This window comes from Rhizophagus irregularis, chromosome 2, assembly GCF_026210795.1.
Source record: "Rhizophagus irregularis chromosome 2, complete sequence".
NCBI lineage: Eukaryota > Fungi > Glomeromycota > Glomeromycetes > Glomerales > Glomeraceae > Rhizophagus > Rhizophagus irregularis.
In genome coordinates, this window is record NC_089430.1 from 5,535,423 (window position 1) to 5,557,509 (window position 22,087).

The 22,087-nt window shown below is 25.3% G+C and overlaps 4 protein-coding genes across 4 annotated transcripts; 2 read left to right on the top strand and 2 right to left on the bottom strand.

The window, feature by feature from the left end:
• Positions 1–7,794: 7,794 nt before the first annotated feature.
• OCT59_012514 (uncharacterized protein) lies at positions 7,795–9,054 on the top strand (the record flags this gene model as incomplete). The annotated part of the gene is made up of 4 exons (XM_025331227.2): positions 7,795–7,803; positions 7,880–8,759; positions 8,836–8,949; positions 9,026–9,054. 4 exons carry the CDS (start codon positions 7,795–7,797, stop codon positions 9,052–9,054), a joined length of 1,032 nt encoding a protein of 343 aa, XP_025168603.2.
• A 2,420-nt stretch (positions 9,055–11,474) lies between these two features.
• OCT59_012515 (uncharacterized protein) lies at positions 11,475–12,014 on the bottom strand (the record flags this gene model as incomplete). The annotated part of the gene is made up of 4 exons (XM_066134529.1): positions 11,475–11,602; positions 11,685–11,701; positions 11,787–11,836; positions 11,922–12,014. 4 exons carry the CDS (start codon positions 12,012–12,014, stop codon positions 11,475–11,477), a joined length of 288 nt encoding a protein of 95 aa, XP_065989787.1.
• Positions 12,015–14,964: 2,950 nt separating this feature from the next.
• Positions 14,965–17,633, top strand: OCT59_012516 (uncharacterized protein). Its single transcript, XM_025330804.2, has 8 exons — positions 14,965–15,089; positions 15,216–15,364; positions 15,454–15,541; positions 15,624–15,706; positions 15,779–15,956; positions 16,042–16,911; positions 16,991–17,139; positions 17,210–17,633. Exons 1-8 carry the CDS (start codon positions 15,002–15,004, stop codon positions 17,369–17,371), a joined length of 1,767 nt encoding a protein of 588 aa, XP_025168601.2. The 5' UTR covers positions 14,965–15,001; the 3' UTR covers positions 17,372–17,633.
• Positions 17,634–19,422: 1,789 nt separating this feature from the next.
• On the bottom strand, positions 19,423–21,482 carry OCT59_012517 (uncharacterized protein; the record flags this gene model as incomplete). Its single annotated transcript, XM_066134530.1, has 10 exons — positions 19,423–19,475; positions 19,550–19,594; positions 19,664–19,708; positions 19,777–19,821; positions 19,901–19,945; positions 20,033–20,317; positions 20,867–20,894; positions 20,970–21,075; positions 21,343–21,401; positions 21,474–21,482. 10 exons carry the CDS (start codon positions 21,480–21,482, stop codon positions 19,423–19,425), a joined length of 720 nt encoding a protein of 239 aa, XP_065989788.1.
• Positions 21,483–22,087: the final 605 nt, after the last annotated feature.

The following is a 22,087-nucleotide window of genomic DNA, read 5'->3' on the forward strand; positions in this document are numbered from 1 at the left end:
ATTTATATTACAACAATCAAATATTCAACCAAAGAATAATGTATTCCTTGTTAAATTGTTGTATTAAATTAATTGTCAAGAACTACTATTTTTTAGTCTATTTTTGGATTAATTTGATATAATTCAAAAAAAAAATTTTAAAAGCCTATATTCTTTATAAAATTACCATTTATCATTGAGAAAAAACCTGAAAATAAATTTCCTCAAAATAAATTTCTCATTATTAAATTATTGTGGCTGAGGTCCAATTTTTTAAGCAAAAAGAACATATAAATTAAAATTGGCAAAAAATTTGCATGCATTGCAACGCATGTGGAGCATATGGAATATAGCGTAACGCCGTAACGATCGAAAAAGGATGGTTTTCTGCGGATAATGATATCATATTATAAATTTTAGGTTATATAAAGATTTCAAAAATTATTATTATACTTCGAAGAAAAAAAAGAAAAAAGAAAAAAAAAGAATTTTTTATAAGGATAGAAAATGATCAACCGATGAAGAAAATTTTTTAAAAAATAGTTTATTAATAAAAGGTTTTTATCATAAAATCATTGAAATTAATACATTTTAATAATTTTGAAACCATTCTAAATGAATGGATAAATAATAAATTTGAAAATGATTATAAAAATCCAAAAATTATTTTAAAAATAATGAAAAATGATCATGAAAAAAGTAAAATTTGGTTCTCAAGTTTAATTGGTTTAGGTTGTGATATTAATAAAAAACTAACTTTAGACTTTTACCTTTTGGCTATTAATAATGAGATTGAAATTGATAAATTATACCGAAGTTTCAGATAGTTTTGGTATAATTATATATGAAGTAATTTCTGGATTACCTCATATCAGCCATGATCAATATTTGGCAATAAAAATTTTTCAAGGACTTAGACTAAGGTTTAAGATTAAAGTACTCAATTTATTGTTAATTTGCTTAGATACAAACCCATTAAATCGACAAACAGCAAAAGAAATTTATAAAATTTTTGACCTATGGAGTTTATAAACAGGATTACGAGAACAAATTAGAAAAACGGTCGGAATAAACAACAATTGATCAAATAATAGAATACCTTAGGATTATCGGATTATACTATAAAATACATTCGGAAGCCGTTTATGAAAGTCATTAACTGAGAAATTCTGATGATTATTATGAACGAAATGATAATATAATTAGACATTAATTAACACGAAATTGCCAGGTATTAATTAAGCACTTTTAATATTATAATTTATAATAATCATACTAATAATTAAATTTTAATTTATTAAACAGAATATTTACAAATTAATATTTCTTAATTAATAATAATTAAAATGGTTATATAATATCTTTAATTTATTTTTCTTTCATACTTGAATGTTAAAATAGCGAATATTATGCAAAGAAAAATCTTAGAATAAAATTATAATTTTCTATTAGGCTATTCCCAAATATTTTTTATTGGCAAATTTGTTGTTAAATCAAAAGTTAAATGAGTAAATATACCAAAAAAGCCGTATTTACAAATAGAAGAAAAACTATAAATTATTATATTTTATTGCTAGAATTTCTTAATTTACAGAGTGTTCATACACATATCACGTGACTTTATAAAATAATTTATGTAAAAAATTTTTTAATAAATATAATTTTAATTTTAAATGAAACATATGATATGTGTATTTTGTTCTGCGAGTTTACTTAAAGCGTCAAAGTCGGTTTAAATGATCTGGTTTTTCGTTAATTTAACTGTTAATGCGATTTATAACTGCCCAACATTAAATGATCAGCATAGAAAATTTACTTTTTGTGTTTGAAACACCCCGAAATCGATAAATACACGTTCATGCTAGTATATTATAAACTAGTATTTTAAGTTAATAAATAAAATCATGTGTTAATTGTGTTACATGATCAATAAAATTTCAATCTTTTCACGAATGAGTATTTCTTTTATTATTATTAATCTTACCATCAACGTCAGTATATCATCGAGTTGACCAAGGCTGATAAATTCTTTTTTGAAGTAAAAAAGATAAAATTCACATAGAAATCTAAAATTAATGATGTTTGTTTTATTTTATTCTATTTATTTATTTATTATTTTTTTTTCCTTTTTTTTTATGACGTTAATTAGATGAAGGCGAAGTGGATATCAGGGCTTTTTAGGAGGTTCTGTTTTTTTTTTAATCTAGTTTTTTTTTGGTCAGCCTGCTGTGAGTCATGTATACACACGAACCATGACTTAAATTACTATGTCATCAATTTTTTATTGATATATTATGAGTAGGTGATAGGGATGGAAAAAGCTCCAAATGGAGTGATTTTCGAGGGCAGAACAGCTCAAGTGGAACGAACGGCTTGACGACTCTGAAAGCTAAGCCGGTCACGTGACGTTATAGAAATTCCAAAAAAGGAAATTTTGCACAGATCATATAATTCCGGCCGGAATTATGAATAACAGAACTGGTTTCTAAACTCTGCTCCAAACCAGTTTTTGGAGTCAGTTCCACAAATTTGGTTCAGTTCAACTCGTTCCGGTTCGTGGAACTGAAACCGAACCGGTGCAAAATATTCATATGTCAATTCATTGGTAATTTTTTTTTGATACCCAATTTTCATGCTTAACATATTTTAATACATAATATTTATTCTAAAGTTTTAAATAGTTTCAGTTACTTTTTACAATGGTTTTCACATAATTTTTTACTTTTATTTAACGTCACCCATTTTCTAATTAAATCAAGGAGATGAATATGATTGGCTCTTTTTCAAAATGATCGCCAGAAGTGATACCATTACACCGCATTTCTTTTGTTATCCGGATTTAGTTTTGTTTTACTAATATTGCATTATATATAATTAGTTCTTATGCTGAGATAAAAATTTTTTTTCTTACTCCACTTTTTTTTTATTAGTATTTATTATTAATTACTTATTTTACTTTTAATCAATTCTTATTGAATTTCAAATGAGTCAAAATGATGAGGAAATTATTATTGTCATTTCGTAATGACAAATGTGAAAGTTGCGGAAATGATCATTGTTATGTAAAACATTTTCAGAAAAATTTTATAAGTTGGACCAGTGGCAATGATAATATTGATAAATTTATTCAAGATACTCAGCTATCAGCTCATAATGATGTAAGGAGAGTATTAGAATGGATACCTTATGATAAATTTCACAATATCAAACGTATTGCAAAAGGTGAATTTGGAAAAATATATATAGCAAATTGGATTGATGGACGTATAGATAAATGGGATTTTGAAAATCAAAATTGGAAAAGAGATAATCATAATATGTTTGTAAATTTGAAGAGTTTAAATACTCCAAATAATCTTACATTAGAATTTATAAATAAGGTAGAATAAAACTTATTAACTTATTAACAAGATTATAAGTATTTTATTTTTCTAACCGAACATATTATTACATTTGTAGATTAAAATAGATCATGAATTTTATGGAATAACTCGGGATCCAAAAAAAAAAAATTATATGATGGTTTTGATTGATATATGTGGAGAGTGTAGTAAAATATGTAATTCAATACATTTTCAACAAAATTTCAAGAATTGGGCTAGTGATAATGATGATGTTGATAAATTTATTCAAGATACTCAGCTATCAGCTCATTATAATGTGAAGAAAGCATTAGAATGGATACCTTATAATGGATTTTACAATATCAAATATATTGCAAAAGATGAATTTGGCGAAATATATGAGGCAAATTGGATTGATGGAAATATACATTATTGGGATTATGTAAATCAAAATTGGAAAAGATATAATCATAATATGTTTGTAAATTTGAAAAGTTTAAATATTCCAGAAAATCTTACATTAGAATTTATAAATAAGGTATGATAAACTTATAACTTGTTAACAAGATTATAAGTATTTTATTTTTCTAACATATTATTACATTTGTAGATTAAAATAGATCATGAATTTTATGGAATAACTCAGAACCCAGAAACAAAAAATTACATGATGGTTTTGAATAATATATGTGAAAAGTGTGATGAAGTATGTAATTCAATATATTTTCAACGAAATTTCAAAAATTGGACTAGTGATAATGATGATATTGATAAATTTATTCAAGATACTCAGCTATCAGCTCATTATGATGTAAAGAAAGCATTAGAATGGATACCTTATGATAAATTTCACAATATCAAACATATTGCAAAAGATGAATTTGGCGAAATATATATAGCAAATTTGATTGATGGAAATATAAGTTATTGGAGTTATTGGGATTATGCAAATCAAAATTGGAAAAGAACTAATCATAATATGTTTGTAAATTTGAAAAGTTTAAATACTCCAGAAAATCTTACATTAGAATTTATAAATAAGGTATGATAAACTTATTAACTTATTAGCAAGATTATAAGTATTTTTTTTCTAACATTATTGTTACATTTGTAGATTAAAATAGATCATGAATTTTACGGAATAACTTGGGATCCAAAAAAAAAAAATTATATGATGGTTTTGAATAATATATGTGAAGAGTGTAATAAAATATGTAATTCAATATATTTTCAACGAAATTTCAAAAATTGGACTAGTGATAATGATGATATTGATAAATTTATTCAAGATACTCAGTTATCAGCTCATAATTATGTAAAGAAAGCATTAGAATGGATACCTTATGATAAATTTCACAATATCAATCATATTGCAAAAGGCGAATTTGGCGAAATATATATAGCAAGTTGGATTGATGGAAATATGAGTTATTGGGATCATGCAAATCAAAATTGGAAAAGAGATAATCGTAATATGTTTGTAAACTTGATGAGTTTAAATACTCCAGAAAATCTTACATTAGAATTTATAAATAGGGTATGAAAAACTTATTAACTTATTAACAATATTATAAGTATTTTTTTTTTCTAACATATTATTACATTTGTAGATTAAAATAGATCATGAATTTTATGGAATAACTCGGAATCTAGAAAAAAATAATTATATGATGGTTTTGAATAATATATGTGAAGAGTATAAAGAGTGTAATAAAATATGTAATTCAATATATTTTCAACGAAATTTCAAAAATTGGACTAGCGATAATGATGATATTGATAAATTTATTCAAGATACTCAGTTATCAACTCATAATGATATAAATAAAGCATTAGAATGGATACCTTATGATAAATTTCACAATATCAAACGTATTGCAAAAGGTGAATTTGGAAAAATATATATAGCAAATTGGATTGATGGACGTATAGATAAATGGGATTTTGAAAATCAAAATTGGAAAAGAGATAATCATAATATGTTTGTAAATTTGAAGAGTTTAAATACTCCAAATAATCTTACATTAGAATTTATAAATAAGGTATAATAAACTTATTAACTTATTAACAAGATTATAAGTATTTTATTTTTCTAACTGAACATATTATTACATTTGTAGATTAAAATAGATCATGAATTTTATGGAATAACTCGGGATCCAAAAAAAAAAAATTATATGATGGTTTTGATTGATATATGTGGAGAGTGTAGTAAAATATGTAATTCAATACATTTTCAACAAAATTTCAAGAATTGGGCTAGTGATAATGATGATATTGATAAATTTATTCAAGATACTCAGTTATCAGCTCATAATGATATAAATAAAGCATTAGAATGGATACCTTATGATAAATTTCACAATATCAAACGTATTGCAAAAGGTGAATTTGGAAAAATATATATAGCAAATTGGATTGATGGACGTATAGATAAATGGGATTTTGAAAATCAAAATTGGAAAAGAGATAATCATAATATGTTTGTAAATTTGAAGAGTTTAAATACTCCAAATAATCTTACATTAGAATTTATAAATAAGGTATAATAAACTTATTAACTTATTAATAAGATTATGAGTATTTTATTTTTCTAACTGAACATATTATTACATTTGTAGATTAAAATAGATCATGAATTTTATGGAATAACCCGGGATCCCAAAAAAAAAAATTATATGATGGTTTTGAATAATATATGTGAAGAGTGTAATAAAATATGTAATTCAATATATTTTCAACGAAATTTCGAAAATTGGACTAGCGATAATGGTGATATTGATAAATTTATTCAAGATACTCAGCTATCAGCTCATAATGATGTAAATAAAGCATTAGAATGGATACCTGATGATAAATTTCACAATATTAAACATATTGCAAAAGATGAATTTGGCGAAACATATATAGCAAATTGGATTGATGGAAATTTAAGTTATCGGAGTTATTGGGATCATGCAAATCAAAATTGGAAAAGAGATAATCGTAATATGTTTGTAAATTTGAAAAGTTTAAATACTCCAGAAACTTTTACATTAGAATTTATAAATAATGTATGATAAAATTTTTGACTTATTAACAAGATTATAAGTATTTTATTTTTCTAACATATTATTACATTTGTAGATTAAAATAGATCATGAATTTTATGGAATAACTTGGGATCCAAAAAAAAAAAATTATATGATGGTTTTGAATAATATATGTGAAGAGTGTCATAAAATATGTAATTCAATATATTTTCAACGAAATTTCAAAAATTGGACTAGTGATAATGATGATATTGATAAATTTATTCAGAATACTCAGCTATCAGCTCATAATGATGTAAAGAATGCATTAGAATGGATACCTTATGATAAATTTCACAATATCAATCATATTGCAAAAGATGAAGTTGGCGAAATATATATAACAAATTGGATTGATGGAAATATGCATTATTGGAATTATGTAAATCAAAATTGGAAAAGAAAGAATCATAATATGTTCGTGAATTTGAAGAGTTTAAATACCACAGAAAATCTTACATTAGAATTTATAAATAAGGTATGATAAACTTATTAACTTATTAACAAGTTAAGTATTTTATTTTTCTAACATATTATTACATTTGTAGATTAGAATAGATCATGAATTTTATGGAATAACTTGGGACCCAAAAAAAAAAATTTATATGATGGTTTTGATTGATAATAAGTGTAAAAAATGCAATTATGCATGTAATGCAATACATTTTCAACGAAATTTTGAAAGTTGGACTAGTGGTAATAAAGATGTTGATAAATTTATTCAAGATGCTCAATTATCAGTTCATAAAGATGATGAAATATCACACGTACTAGAATGGATACCTTACGATAGATTTTATGGTATTAAATATATTGTAGAAAATAATATATACAAAGCAAATTGGATTGATGGATGTATAGATAAGTTGGATGATGAAAACCATAAATTGAAAAGGTGTAATCAAAATATGTTTGTAACTTTGAAAAATTTGAATAATTCAAATAATGTCACATCAGAATTTATGAACAAGGTAATAAATATATGCTATTATTTAATAAAATTCATTTTTACTAATATATTATATTTTTAGATTAAAATAGATCATGTGTTTTATGGAATAACTCAGGATGCGGAAACAAAAAGTTATATGATGGTATTGGAAGATATATGTGAAAAATGTAATTATGTGTGCAATGCAATAAATTTTCAAAGAAATTTCAACAATTGGACTAGTGGTAATAATGATATTGACAAGTTTATTCAAGATACTCAGCTATCAGCACATTATAATACTGAAGCATTAGAATGGATACCTTATGATAAATTCCATGATATCAAATATATTGCAAAAGGTGGACATGGTAAAGTATATAAAGCAGTTTGGGTCGATGGAAAATATCAAAATATGCTTGTAGCTTTAAAAAGTATAAATAATTCAAAAAATATTACATTTGATTTTATGAATGAGGTATTACAATGTATTCATTTTTTTGATTTGAATATTTAAAATTTAATTTCCAATTGACATTTTTTTTTATACTTAGATTGCAATACATAGTAAATTTAGTGATTTTGAAAATTTTACTATCGGGTTTTATGGAATAACTCAAGATCCAAATACAAAAGATTATATTATGGTTTTAAAATATGCGGATGATGGAAGCTTACGAAATTACTTAAATACAAATTATAATAAATTAAATTGGAATAGAAAAATTAGTCATTTACTTGAAATTGCACGTGGACTTGATTATATTCATGAAAATAAATTTATTCATCGAGATTTACATAGTGGAAATATTCTAATGTCTATAATTAAGGTATGGATAGCTGATATGGGATTATGTAAACCAGCAGATTATAATCCATCGGAAGGTGCAAAAAATAACATATATGGCGTTTTGCCTTATATTGCTCCTGAAATTTTAAGAGGACAAAATTATACAAAAGCTTCAGATATCTATAGTTATGGTATAATTATGTATGAAATAATTTCTGGATTACCTCCATATCATGATATTGGTCATGATGAAAATTTAGCTATAAAAATTTGTAAAGGACTCAGACCGAGGTTTAATATTAAAGTACCTCAATTGATTGTTTATTTAATTAAAAGATGCTTAGATGCAAATCAGATAAATAGACCAATGGCAAAAGAAATTAGCGATATTTTATACAAATGGCAGTATAAAAGAAGTGATAGTCAAACAGTTGAATTACAAAAACAAATTAAAGATGCAGAAGGAATAAATAACAATTCAACAAAAGATAGTATTCCTTTGACTAATTTAGGATCATCATATAAAACACATTCCGAAGCGATTTATACAAGTAGACTACTTAAGTTTAATAATCTTCCCGAACCAAAAAATTCCGATGATTACTATAAACATACTGATAACATAATAAGTTTAGAATTTTCAGGTATTTTTAACGAAAAAAAAAATATTTAGAATAATTATTAAAGAATGTTACTAAAATATTACTTATTATTAAATAGCATCGTTGTCTCAACAAATTGATGTTTCTCAATTGAACATCAATGATATTAATCATAAATCAAAAGATTTTAATTTTGAACAAAATGATGACATAACGAGCATGGAATATTCAGGTATTAATTTAATACTTACAAATTAGTAAGATTTATAAATACTAACCTAATTTTATTTTGTTAATTTGTTAAATAGAATCATTACAAATTGATATTTCACAATAAGATACTAACGATGATTATGCGATATAAAATAAAATACTACTGATATAAGACATTTGTTTTTATTTTTTATTTAGTCTCGTTATTTTTAATTTTTTTCTTTTTATTTTCGTTATTTGTTTTATTTTTTTATTTTTGTTATTTTTTACCTTGTTATTTTTTTTCCTACTTTCTTATTTTGTCATTTTTTTTTTATTTCATGTATTATTTTTAAGAATTTTTTTCACATTATAATTTGGTTCTATTTAACGTTTAGTTTTTCTTACAAAAAATTGTGATTTTAAATATTTTTTTATTCTTTATTGCAAACTAAATTAGAGGAATGGCTATTGAAGAAGAAAGATATAAGAGTAAATTAAAAATTTCAATTTAAATTCGTAATTGTAAAATATGATTATACGAACTTGAAAGTAACTTGAAAGTGACATGTGTATGCAATGATTTCACTTTCATTACATCTGTCATCCAATCTTTATCCTATGAACAATATGATTCCATAATATCAGTAGGAATCTAGTAACTTTAAATCTTATTTCAATAAAATTCCTCCATCCTTTAGGAACACCGTTTTCAATAGTATTATGTCGATTTTTGCGGACTATTTTTCTGTGGTACAGTATATTATAATTAATAGGAAGGGTATTTTTGATTTGAATAGGTTAAAAAGATTAAACCAGATTTCATAAAAAATATTTGTTGCATAGTAAACAATAAAATCATTTTTTTTTTCCTTTAGAAACATATTAAAGTTTAGCTGACTGTACAGTACAGTTTATCTATCTACCTCGTAAAAGGAGACTAAATTCAAATTAAATTAAGAGGAAAAAAATACTGAGGTCATAATTATAAAAAAAAAATTCTTACATTAATAGATAATAAAATATATTAATATTTACTAGAAAATTTTTGCGTAAAACACGTCTTCAGTTGGAGATAAATTATCGATAACCTATAAAAGGCATACTGACGAAATTATTTCAGCTAATCATAACTCATTGTATACTTTTCAAATTTTTTTATTTAACATCTAACTACCCTAGCGTTACCGGCCATTACCCCACTGGTGGCGGAATTATGCGCTGTCACGTGAACAGTACGGTGACAAATAATGTGTGACGAATAAGTTTTTACCAACTCAAAAAAAACGTCCCTCAGATAAATATAAACAATGAAAACACTGAGGAGTGTGACGGATGTGATGATTTTTTACATGGGCACGTGACCAGTGCTTTTTTTGGGGAAACGCCGGTAACGCCGGTATCAAATTTTTTTATTTATCGTACAATAAAATCTGATTGGTGAGTTATCACTTTGTACAGTACAGTTTAGCTAACCGTACAGTACAGTTATATGTATACTCCTTTTTACGTGATATTGTTATTTTTTTTTACTGGCAACATCAGGAAATTTTACAGGTGATATATATAGGGATGGGAAAGTAACGGTTAATTATAAATTTGGTTAATTAACTGGTTAATTAACGGTTAATTAACGGTTAATTAACCTATAGTTAACTAATATATTGATTTTTTATAAATAATAAAATAAAACAATGAAATTTATTTATTTATTAAAATGATTATAATAAATCTTATATATTTTATTTATTCTTCATCATCTAAACTTATTACATTTGATTCAAATTCAAGTATAGTACTATTATCACTATCACAGACTATACCATTTTTTACCAATAATTATCAAATTATAATTAAAATCACATGACTTAAATTCTGCATTTTTATTGGTTGATTTAAAGTAACGGTTAATTAACCATTTTAAACTAATTATAAGTAACATAATTAACGGTTAATTAACGCCCATCCCTAGATATATAGCGATATATATCACTTTATCGATATATATCCCATTTATTTATAAAATGTGATATATATCGATAATAATCGCACTCGTCGATTATTAACGATGTGATTAAATCAACAACTATCGATCATCACTAACGATTATTATCTTATGGTAAAATAATGTTAGATTATTTATTGTATTAAATAACAATATATTATTTATTGTTAGATAACATTAAATTACTTTATTGTTAAATGTGGTTCAGTTTTATTATCATATCAATAAAATACATTTGAATTCTATGCTAAATCTATACTAAATTCTATACTAAAACTATACAAATCTATTATGTATCTAATTGGATCCCAATGATACCCTACTAATCTTATTGTAATATCGTTCATTTATAAAGGTCTGAACCCACCTACAAAACGTTTTGATAAAAGAAATAGTACATTACCAACTCTTTTCTACCTTTACTGAAATCCACCTCTAGAGATTTGATGTACCGATCACCTAAAAAAGAAAAGTAACGAAATGTTAATAATCATTTCGTTAAAAGGATATAACTTTTTTTAAAAATATAAAAACTGATATCCACCTTAAATCATCACAAATTATAAAGTTTCACCGATGTTCATTGACAAATTGGTCTCGTGATTGTGGCAAATTGTAATTAATATTGATAATAGGTCTTTCATCCTAACAAAAATCCACATCCAAGGGGATTCGAGAAACTGGTCTCCTAAAAAAAAGAAAAATAATGAAACCTTAATATCGTTTCATTAAAAAAAAATATTTTTTTAAAATGAAAACCCGATATCTACCTTGAGATCTGATGAACCTGATCACGATCACATGAAAAAAAAGAAAATAATGAAATAATAATGATCGTTTCATTATTTTTTAAAAACAAATCTGATAACTACCTTAAAAAAAATACTGATACCCTTCCTTCGAAATCCAAAGAACTGACCTTCTACAAAATAAAGAAAAAGAACTGTTAGTAAAGTTCGCTAAAATAATAAAAAAATTAAAATAAAAAAAAACAATTGTCTTTATACCAAAATGGTGAGTCTAAGGAAATTCAAAGGCAAAAGATTTACCAGTGAGTTGAATATTGCGATAAGGGATACTTCTGTCGAGTACACCTTCATATTGGGGCCCAAATATTTCTTCTTCAATGGTAAATGGAACACACGGAGGGGTGTTATTAAATCTTTCTGATTCTATTAGTAATTTTTGACCGGAATGTGCATCTAAAGAGACCGAAGAATGCCTAGAAAAAGGGAAAGGGAGGAAGAGAGAAGGAGCAAAGAGAAAGGAAGACGAGTAAGAGAGGGATATGGGAAAAAAGGAAAGAAAGGGAGGGGAAAAAACGAAAAAGGGAAAGGGAAAAAATGAAAGAAAGGGAAAGGGAAAAGAATGAAAAGGAAAAGGAAAAGGAAAATTTACGAAAAAAAGTTTAAACTAAAAAAAGCTTAAGCTTTAATGCTAAAATAATCAAACTGCCAATAAAAAAAAACAGAAAAAAATGAAATGAAATGAAAGGTGAAAATGAAAAAAAAAGAAAAGGGAAAGCGTAAAAAGGGGTGAAGTGGGTGAAAGGGAAAGTGTAAAAGAAAGATGGGTGAGAGGGGGAAGGAAAAAGAAGGGTAGAAGAATGTGAATGGGAAAGGGCGAAAGTAATGTTTAATTAAACTTTTAAAAAAAAGTTTAAAAAAATAAACTTATCGCGTCGCGTTTTAGTAGTTAATCAATGGAAAGTTGTGTCACATGATATGATACACGTGATTGTTAAATAGCCTCGTAGTAACTTATTTAACTTATTTTTAATTAATTATAATATTATGTTACACTAACAATGGAGTAATGGAAAGTAATAGAGGAAACAAAAAGGAGAAATAGGACATGATGAGAGACGAAAAGAAGTGATGAGAGACAAAAGGGAGTGATGGGAGACGAAAAGAAATGATGGGAAACAAAAAGAAATGATGGGAAGATGAAGAGAAGGTGAAAATGAAAAAAAAAGAAAAAAGAAAGCGTAAAAAGGTGAAGTGGGTGAAGGGAAAAAGAAGGGTAGAAGAGTGTAAATGGGGATGGGCGAAGGAAATGGTTAATTAAACTAAAAAAAAAGTTTAAAAAAAATAAACTTATCGTCGCGTCTTAGTAGTTTAACTAACGGAAAGTCGTGTCACATGATATAATGCACGTGATTGTTAAATAATCTCGTAATATAATATCATGTTACATAACGCAAATCTATACAGGATTGATAAATTATCACTACAGAAATTTATTGATAAAATTAAACATGCATTTAATATCGATATTTATCCTCCAAAAAAATTTCCCGATGAAATAAATTAAATTAATTTAGAAAAATTCCACTTATTTACACTATCGTATTTGATTTTGTGATGTTGCTATTTTTTTTCTTTTTTTTTCTTTTTTTTTTTGAAAAATTGCCGCATTTCTTTTTTGAATATTTATTGTTTTATCATTAGTTTAAGATTAAAAAAAAAATTATTTTCTAAAAAAAGGAATGAGTTTCCTTCTTTGCTAATAATAATAATTATAATTATAATAATAAAAAATAATAATAATATAAAATAAATAATTTCTTGTATCAATTATCAAAAAAAAAAAAATGTAGTACTTAGTACAAGAATGAAAAAAAAAATCTATTTATTTACTTTTAAAATGAAAGATAAAAGTATGAGACACATAAAATCATACGATGCGGTAAAAATTTATAAATCATTACATCATTGATAAAAAATTATTATATCAATACCACGTACTTTATTTTGACAAAATATATTTTAAATCATAATGTTCACCACCTCGTAAATAAAGCTAACTCAATTAATTATGTCAAAAAATACAATCCTCAGGTTGCATTGCTGGATGATTGACAATTGATTGAATTTCACTTTCTGTAATGCCAGTTATAGCGTTATATAAATCTGGATGGAAATTCTTGTTATTAATATCTTGAGGACGACGTATTTAGAATACAAGTTAATATGACGTGTAATTGTGAATCTTGCAGCTTTAATTAGTAATCTTTTCCTGCTGCTTGCATGAAACCAAGAATAATACAAGCTGCTGGTGCTCTAATTCTTCTTTAGTCAATTTTGCCTGACCAAGCTTGCAATTCTTTTATTAAAGTTATATTACTATCCATCTCAAACATACTGTAGACATTTATGATTAAAAAAAATATTGCTATAAAATGTCACGAGAGGGCACGTATTGTATGGACCGATAAAATAGAGTATAGGCCGCAATAAAACTAGAAAATTGAAACCGTTGAGTCCGAAGCGATAAATTCTATTATCTTATTTATCTGTATATCACAAATTTTATTTTTTATTTTATCTTAGTTATATTTTTTTTATTGATGTAGCTCAAATATCAAGTGATGTAATGCATCCGGACAAACGGACTTCGCAACACATAAGCATAATTATATAGACCTTCAGATAATAATATTTTTCACAATTCTCACCCCAGTATTTAGTATTTTGCGTGTTTTTCCACATAATATTGCTTTATTGTAGTTTATTCTACTATTTTATTACTTTATTTTGTTGTAAAAAATAAAAACGAGTTTTTATATATTAAATATAAATTTTTAAAAATTTTTTGCAACCTTGAAAGTATAAAGGTGAACTATCAAGTTTTGAAAGAAGAATTTCATTATAAAAATTATCTTTTTATTAACAATTATTACATAGTTAATATAAAGATTTATTTCTAAAATTAGTACAAATAATTTATTTTTTTAAAAAAAAAACCAAACCGTTAAATTTTATAAAGTAAAAAGAATTATATAAAATATTTTAAATAAACGTTTCTTTGCAAATATTTTTTCAAGATAAATATCTCTTGCTCTATTATTTCTCTTAAAACAAAACTACAAATTTTTCTAAGACAAAAATCTAAAATTTTTTGTGACGCAGCAAATATTATACGTCTTTTTTTTAAAAATCAAATAAGGAAAAGTTGGCGTGATAAATAGACAAATATAGCAATTTTTCAGAATTTGTTCGTGATAATCACAAATAAACAATCTCTTTAGAAATTCAAGAAAAATTTTCTATCCTCGAAAATCTTTGAAATATATTGAGATAAAAATATGAAAGATGATACAATCACACCGGATGAAGGAAATCTTCGTTCATCTAGAGCTAGTGGAAGTGAAATTTTAAACAATATTAATTCAGGTATTATTATTGTTATCATTTATTATATTATTATTACGATATTTTTTTTTTTTTTTATAAATATTTATAAAGTTTAAACATATCTTTAATATTTTTTTTTCAATTTTACTACAATAAATCGACTAGTACTGAGAAATAGACAACGTCAACCTTCTGTACAATCTCAACCTACTGTTTATAACCAATTTATTATACAAATTGATCAATATAAACACAAAATATATACTTACGGAAAATTACCATTTTTGATTATTTTAATTCCCGTAATAGCATATGTAAGTAATTATTCTTGATACGCGAAAACTTTAATAATAGTTCGTATTAATTTTCATTAATAACTGATATATTTGAATTTACCTCAAAGATATTTTACAGATTCAACACCCCGAAGCCGTCTCAATTACCATTATCGGATATTAACGCACCAGCCATACTCTTAATCGGAAAAGCGGGTATGCCTTGATATCATTGTCTTTCTTTTCAATGAATTAACTTTTTTTTTAATTGAAAATATACTTTACATTTGCTTGAAAGGCGCTGGCAAAAGTACATTAGGAAATTTATTGTTGGGAACCTATGAAGATGAAAAACCGACTTTCAATTTCTCTGATAGCTTTGTAAGTAAAAAAAAAAATGTATTCGAGTTTAAATAATTTCATTTACATTAGTTTCTAATTTTAAATGATTAGTCAACGGTTACTCAGAACTCTAGCTTTGCGAGGATTCAAATTGGTGATGAAAATTATAACATTGTCGATACGCCAGGAATTTTTGACACTGATAACCCCAACGAAGTTGTCCTAGAAAAAATTTCTCGAACCATCCAAAAATGTGCTTATGGGATTAAAGCCATATTATTTGTAATTGGTGTGTGAGAATATAGAATATACATAATTGCATTCATGATAGAGAGTATAATATATTTAAAATATTTAAAATGTTGTTTATATAGAAGCAAAACGGTTCACGATAGAACAAAAGGAAATGGTCGACAGAATAAAATTATTTCTAGGAAAAGAGTCTCTCCAATACATGATTTCTGTCTTTTCCCATTGTAGTCGTAAGCAGACCGAAGATCTTGAGTATTTTAAAAAGTTTTCTTGGAATCAGGAAATAAAGGCTTTCGTCAATTCCATGGGTAGTCGGTGGGCCATTTCTCCGAATCCAGAAAGTTACCCACCTAATAATCCTGTACGTAAGCAACGCCTCGAAGATTTAAAAAATCATATCGTCTCTATAGATGGAAAATATACGAATGAATTGCTCGAAAAGGTACGGGAAAAACAAGAAGAAAATGAAAGAAAAACGAGAGAAGAGGAAGTGAAACGACAAAAAGAATACGATGAAAGTAAAAAGAGAGAAGGCGAAGCTATTGCAAGGAAAAATTATGAGAAGCAGAGAGCAGAAGATGAGAGAAAAGCAAATGAAAGACGAAAAATGGAAATAAAAAATATTAAGGATACTTTACTTATACAAATAAATATCCTAAGTGAGAAGGTGGCTAATCTAACCAAGGATAATGAGAGCCTTAATGAGAAAGTGGCTAATCTTACCAAGGAACACGAAAGGGGAGAACACGAAAAGGCTGAACACGAAAAGGCTAAAGAGAATCAAAATTGTTTTGGGCTTGAGACACAAGTCGAACTTGAATCAGGAAGGATTATTCAAATGTCAGAACTTAAAACAGGAGATCGGGTGTTATCAAACATAAGAAATGGTATTGCTGAATACTCTGAAGTTTGTCTTATTGCTCATATTGGTAAACTCGAACATGAAGAGGAATTTGCTAAAATCAGCTTTACTAGACCGGATGGATCTAAAGGCATTTTATTTATTAGATTTATTGTGATTTACTAAAGAATAAATTGTTTACTTATTTTATCCATTTTCACATTTTTTAGGTCAATTACGGCTTACAACTACTCATTATGTCTTTGATGAAAATTTATCGATCATACTTGCCAAAGATCTGCGTCCCGGAGAAACAAAAATATTGGTATCAAATGATAACAATAAGCTAGTTTCAGTCTTTGTGGATGATGTAACAATCGTAAGTTTTAATCTATTTTTAAAATTATTAATACTGTAAAAGTTATTAATCACCTTGATATTTTAAACAGGAATTGCATGATAAGTACATTCGTTTCCACACACGAGCTGAGTCAGTTATCGCCGATGGTGTACTTTGTTCCTGTTATGACCAATGTCCACCGTCTCAAACGCTCATGGATTTGGTTTTTTTACCGATACGTTTGTGGACTTATTTTATACCAACCAAGTAGAACGACTTCATCCATATGTTAAATTCTTTGAGACTATATACCTTTCATTTATAAGTTATGGAAAAAGGCAAACGAACTTATTAAATACTAGATCTAGATTAGGAGGATCAAAAATATAAATAGATTTAGTTTAGATGATAATATTTTCTTTATTAGAATAAGATAACCTGTTTAACCTACAAAATGAACTAAATAATGATATTTTGTCAATAAATTGGGAATAATTTGGTTTATTATTGATAGTAAGCAGCTCCTATATAAATAAAATAGAAAAGACTTTATTAAATACGTCGTAAAATTTAGTAAATGTATCATCTATCATATTCCAAATTAACCGGGTGAATCTGATTATGTTGATTTGATATGCCGAAATCACAATAAATGGCTTGTTAATCATGATGATAGTGTATTAATTATTAAAGTACTTATTATAGCCTCTGAGCCTTGGCAAAAAAAAAATAACGTGTGTATTTAATTAATAAATATGATAATCAAAAACTTGTAATTTATATAAAACTCGATGATGAACTAAATAATGTACTAAATAATTATTCCTTTTGAGTGTTAAAAATGATTAAAGTTGTTAACTAAGAAATTTTAATCGACTCAAAAAGTTGAGTTCGTGATCGATCAAAATTCAAAAATCGATTAACCTTGATTGATCACGTACAATCGATTTTTTACTCAATTTAAACGATTGAACATTGAAAACGTTGCACATTTTTACAATAATTAATTTATTTTATTATAATATTTTTTATTAATTCATTATTTTATTCATTTACTATAATCAAAGTATCTTCTATACCTCTTCTATACAGATTTATTTATGTACCATATCATGATCGATCGTTCAATTTTAATCGAGGCCAAATTGTTTGATTGATATCAAATCAATGATTGATAGTTAATTGGTTCAATTAAGAACCTTATGCTAGAATTGAAAACATAACTTAAAAGAAGAGTAGTTAACAATATCATTATATTTTCCGTGATCATCTATATTATATTATACATCTGAATTTTGTTCCAAAGATGTTTTCACATTATGTGCAAACACGTTTCTTCCTTTATTGATATTTTTACGAACGTCGTCTAGATACCAAAAAGTTTATGATCAGTAGATTGGAATTATTTTTAGGATGTTAGTTTCAGTACAAAGCACAGGTCAGCCTTGATCTATCATCACGGCTCTGTCGTAGTAATTCAATAAAAAAGAAGGAAGAAAAAAAAATATGCGATGGTAATAAATAAGAATTAATTTTACTTTTATCAGAGGTTAATTTAAAATTAATTCACCAAAGGTGAATTTAAATTTTTTATTGTTTATTTTTAGTACTAACGTATTACTCAATTTCGGAGCAATCACGCTATCAGTAATAATTTGGAAAAATAGATTGAAGTCACCATTTTAAATACAAGTAAATTAATACATTTGCATTTTTTAAAGGTTAGTCAGTAAGATATCTTTTTTATGCATTTCTGATTTTAATCAATTTAAATGTACTAAATTCATCTTTTTTCATTCTATATCAGTATTTTAATAACAACAGTTTCTAAAGAACTTCTTAAATCATCAGATAATTGCATTCGTTAATAAAAAAATATTACAATCGTAAGATATCACCAAGTTAATTTATAAATTTGCAATAATAAATCGTCTTTGTATTTATGCTATCTGGGTTATGTTCACACTACATGGAATTTTATTATTTTATCACACTCCTTTAAAATTTTAAATCGTTATTTATTTGAAAAAAAAAAAAAATTGATGCAAACATAAATATGAAATCATTACAACTTAAAATTCTACCTAACATTATTCCCAGTTTCCCATCTATTTTTAACCATATATATAAAAACAAAAAAAAAATTGCAATTCAAATAACTATAGAAAAGCAAAAAAAAAAAATCATTTAAAAATAATTAGACCCGTCCATCTGGATTTTAAGGTTAAGCAGAATTTTAAATTGTAATAACAAAAAGAGTAATTTTATAGTAAAACTTTGATATAGTAGCAGAAAGATATATAATTATACTATTATTCTAATCTAATCTTCTAATCTAATTTTTTTTCTTTTACCTTCAGCTTCGTTATTTTGACCTAAGAAAAAAATAATACATTAAATTACAAATGAAAACTGAAATATAAAGTTATTATATAAAATTAATATTTACTATTTTCATTAATATTCAATTGAGAAATATTGAGTTGTAAAGAATCTATTTAATAAATTAAGACTTATTGTTAGTATTTATGAATTAAGAATATTTTAAAGTCGTTATATTTACCACTCTCATTAATATTCAACTGAGAAATGTTGATTTGTAAAGACTCTATTTAATGAATAAATATTTATTATTTGTATTTTATAAACTAAGTATCTTAAAGTTATTATATTTACCATTCTCATTAGTACTCAATTGAGAAATATTACGCCGTAAAGATTCTATTTAATAAATTAATATTTCATTATCAGTAATCATAAACTAGGTATTTTAAAGTTATACCACAAGTAAAATATTTACCTTTCTTATTAATATTCAATTGAGAAAACCTAAGTTGTAAAGATTCTATTTAATAAAAAGTTTATTATTAGTATAATATTAACTAAATATATTTACAAAAGTAACAATTAATATATTGCTTAACGGTAATACCTGAAAATTCCTTGCTTATTATATTATCACTTCGCTCATAATAATCATCAGAATTTTTTGGTTTGGGAAGATTATTAAAATTAAGCAATCTACTTGTATAAATAGCTTCCGAATGTGTTTTATATAATAATTCTAAACTAGTCTGCGTATTTTCAGTTAATAATTTATTATTTATTACATCTGCTTTTTCAATTTGTCTTTGTAATTCTGTATCATATGATAATTGTGATGGGTCAAAAATTTCATAAATTTCTTTTGCTGTTGGTCTATTTAATGGGTCCGAGTCTAAACATCTTTTAATTAAATGCATAATTAACTGTGGTACCTTAATATTAAATCTTGGTCTAAGCCCGTGACAAATTTTTATTGCTAAATGATTATTATGGCTCACATCATAATATGGAGGTAATCCAGAAATTATTTCGTACACTATTATACCAAAACTATAAATATCAGCAGCTTTAGTATAATAATTCCTTCCTCTTAAAATTTCAGGAGCTATATATGGCAAAACACCATATGCACAGTTTTTTTTATTTTCTGATGCATTATAATTTGCAGGTTTACATAATCCCATATCAGTTATTTTTATGTAATTATTATTTATTAGTATATTGCCAGTATGCAGATCTCGATGAATTAGTTCATTTTCATGAATGGTTCTAAGCCCAAATGCAATATCACATAAATATGTAATCTTATTGAACCAATTTAATTCATTGAATCTTGTATTTAAAAAATGCCGCAAACTTCCACTGTCTGCATATTCCAAAACCATAATATAATTTTCTGTTTCTGGATCTTGAGTTATTCCATAAAGTTTTATAATAATACCTCCACTTACTCTACTATGTAATTTAATCTATATATAAATGTAAATAAATAGTATTTTAATTATTAATAATAAATTAAATTGAATTAAATAAATGCACTATACCTCATTCATAAATTCCGATGTGACATTTTTTGAATTATTTAAACTTTTCAGAGCTACAAACATATTCTGATCTTCTCTTTTCCAATTTTGATTTTCATCATCCCAACTATTTCGGTACATTATACATCCATCAATCCAATTTGCTTTATACACTTTGCCAAACCCACCTTTTGCAATATATTTAATATCATAAAATCTATTATACGGAACCCATTCTATTACATTATATGTGCGATTATGAGCTAACAACTGGCTATCTTGAATAAATTTGTCAATATCATCATTACCGCTAGTCCAATCTATGAATTTATGTTGAAAGTGTATTGCATTACATATATTGTTACACTTTTTACATTTATTATTAAAAACCAACATATAATTTTTTGTCTCAGAATCCTGAGTTATTCCATAAATTTCATGATCTTTTCTTATCTACAAATATAGTATATTTATTAATAAACTAATTAAAAATTTCATTTAATAATTAAATTAAAAATACTGTACCTCGTTCATGAATTCTATTGTAATTTCTTTTGAATTATTTAAACTTTTTATATTTAAAACCATCTTCTGAATTTTTCTGTTCCAATTTTGATACTTATCATCCCATTTACATATTCTTTCATCAATCCAATTTGCTCTATATACTCCAATTTTTTCAATATATTTGATATTATAAAATCTATCATAAGGTATCCATTCTAATGCATGTGATATTTCATTATCTTCATGGACTGATAGCTGAGTATCTTGAATAAATTTATCAATATCCTTATTACCACTGGTCCAATCTATAAATTCATGTTGAAAATGTATTGTATTACATATGTAATCACATTTTTTACACTTGTTGTTAAAAATCATCATGTAATATTTTGTTTCTAAATCCTGAGTTATTCCATAAATTTCATGATCTTTTCTTATCTACAAATAGTATAATTATTAACTAAAATTTAAAATTTTCATTTAAAAATTAAATTAATTATACTGTACCTCATTCATGAATTCTATTGTAATTTCTTTTGAATTATTTAAACTTTTTATATTTACAACCATTTTCTGAAAATTTCTGTTCCAATTTTGATATTTATTATCCCATTTACATATTCTTCCATTAA

Coding starts and splice junctions, on each gene's coding strand:
- OCT59_012516 (XM_025330804.2), top strand. CDS start 15,002: ATGAAAGATGATACAATCACACCGGATGAAGGAAATCTTCGTTCATCT. Junction 15,707..15,778: donor TCAATTTCTCTGATAGCTTT/GTAAGTAAAAAA, acceptor TTAAATGATTAG/TCAACGGTTACTCAGAACTC. Junction 15,957..16,041: donor AGCCATATTATTTGTAATTG/GTGTGTGAGAAT, acceptor TTGTTTATATAG/AAGCAAAACGGTTCACGATA.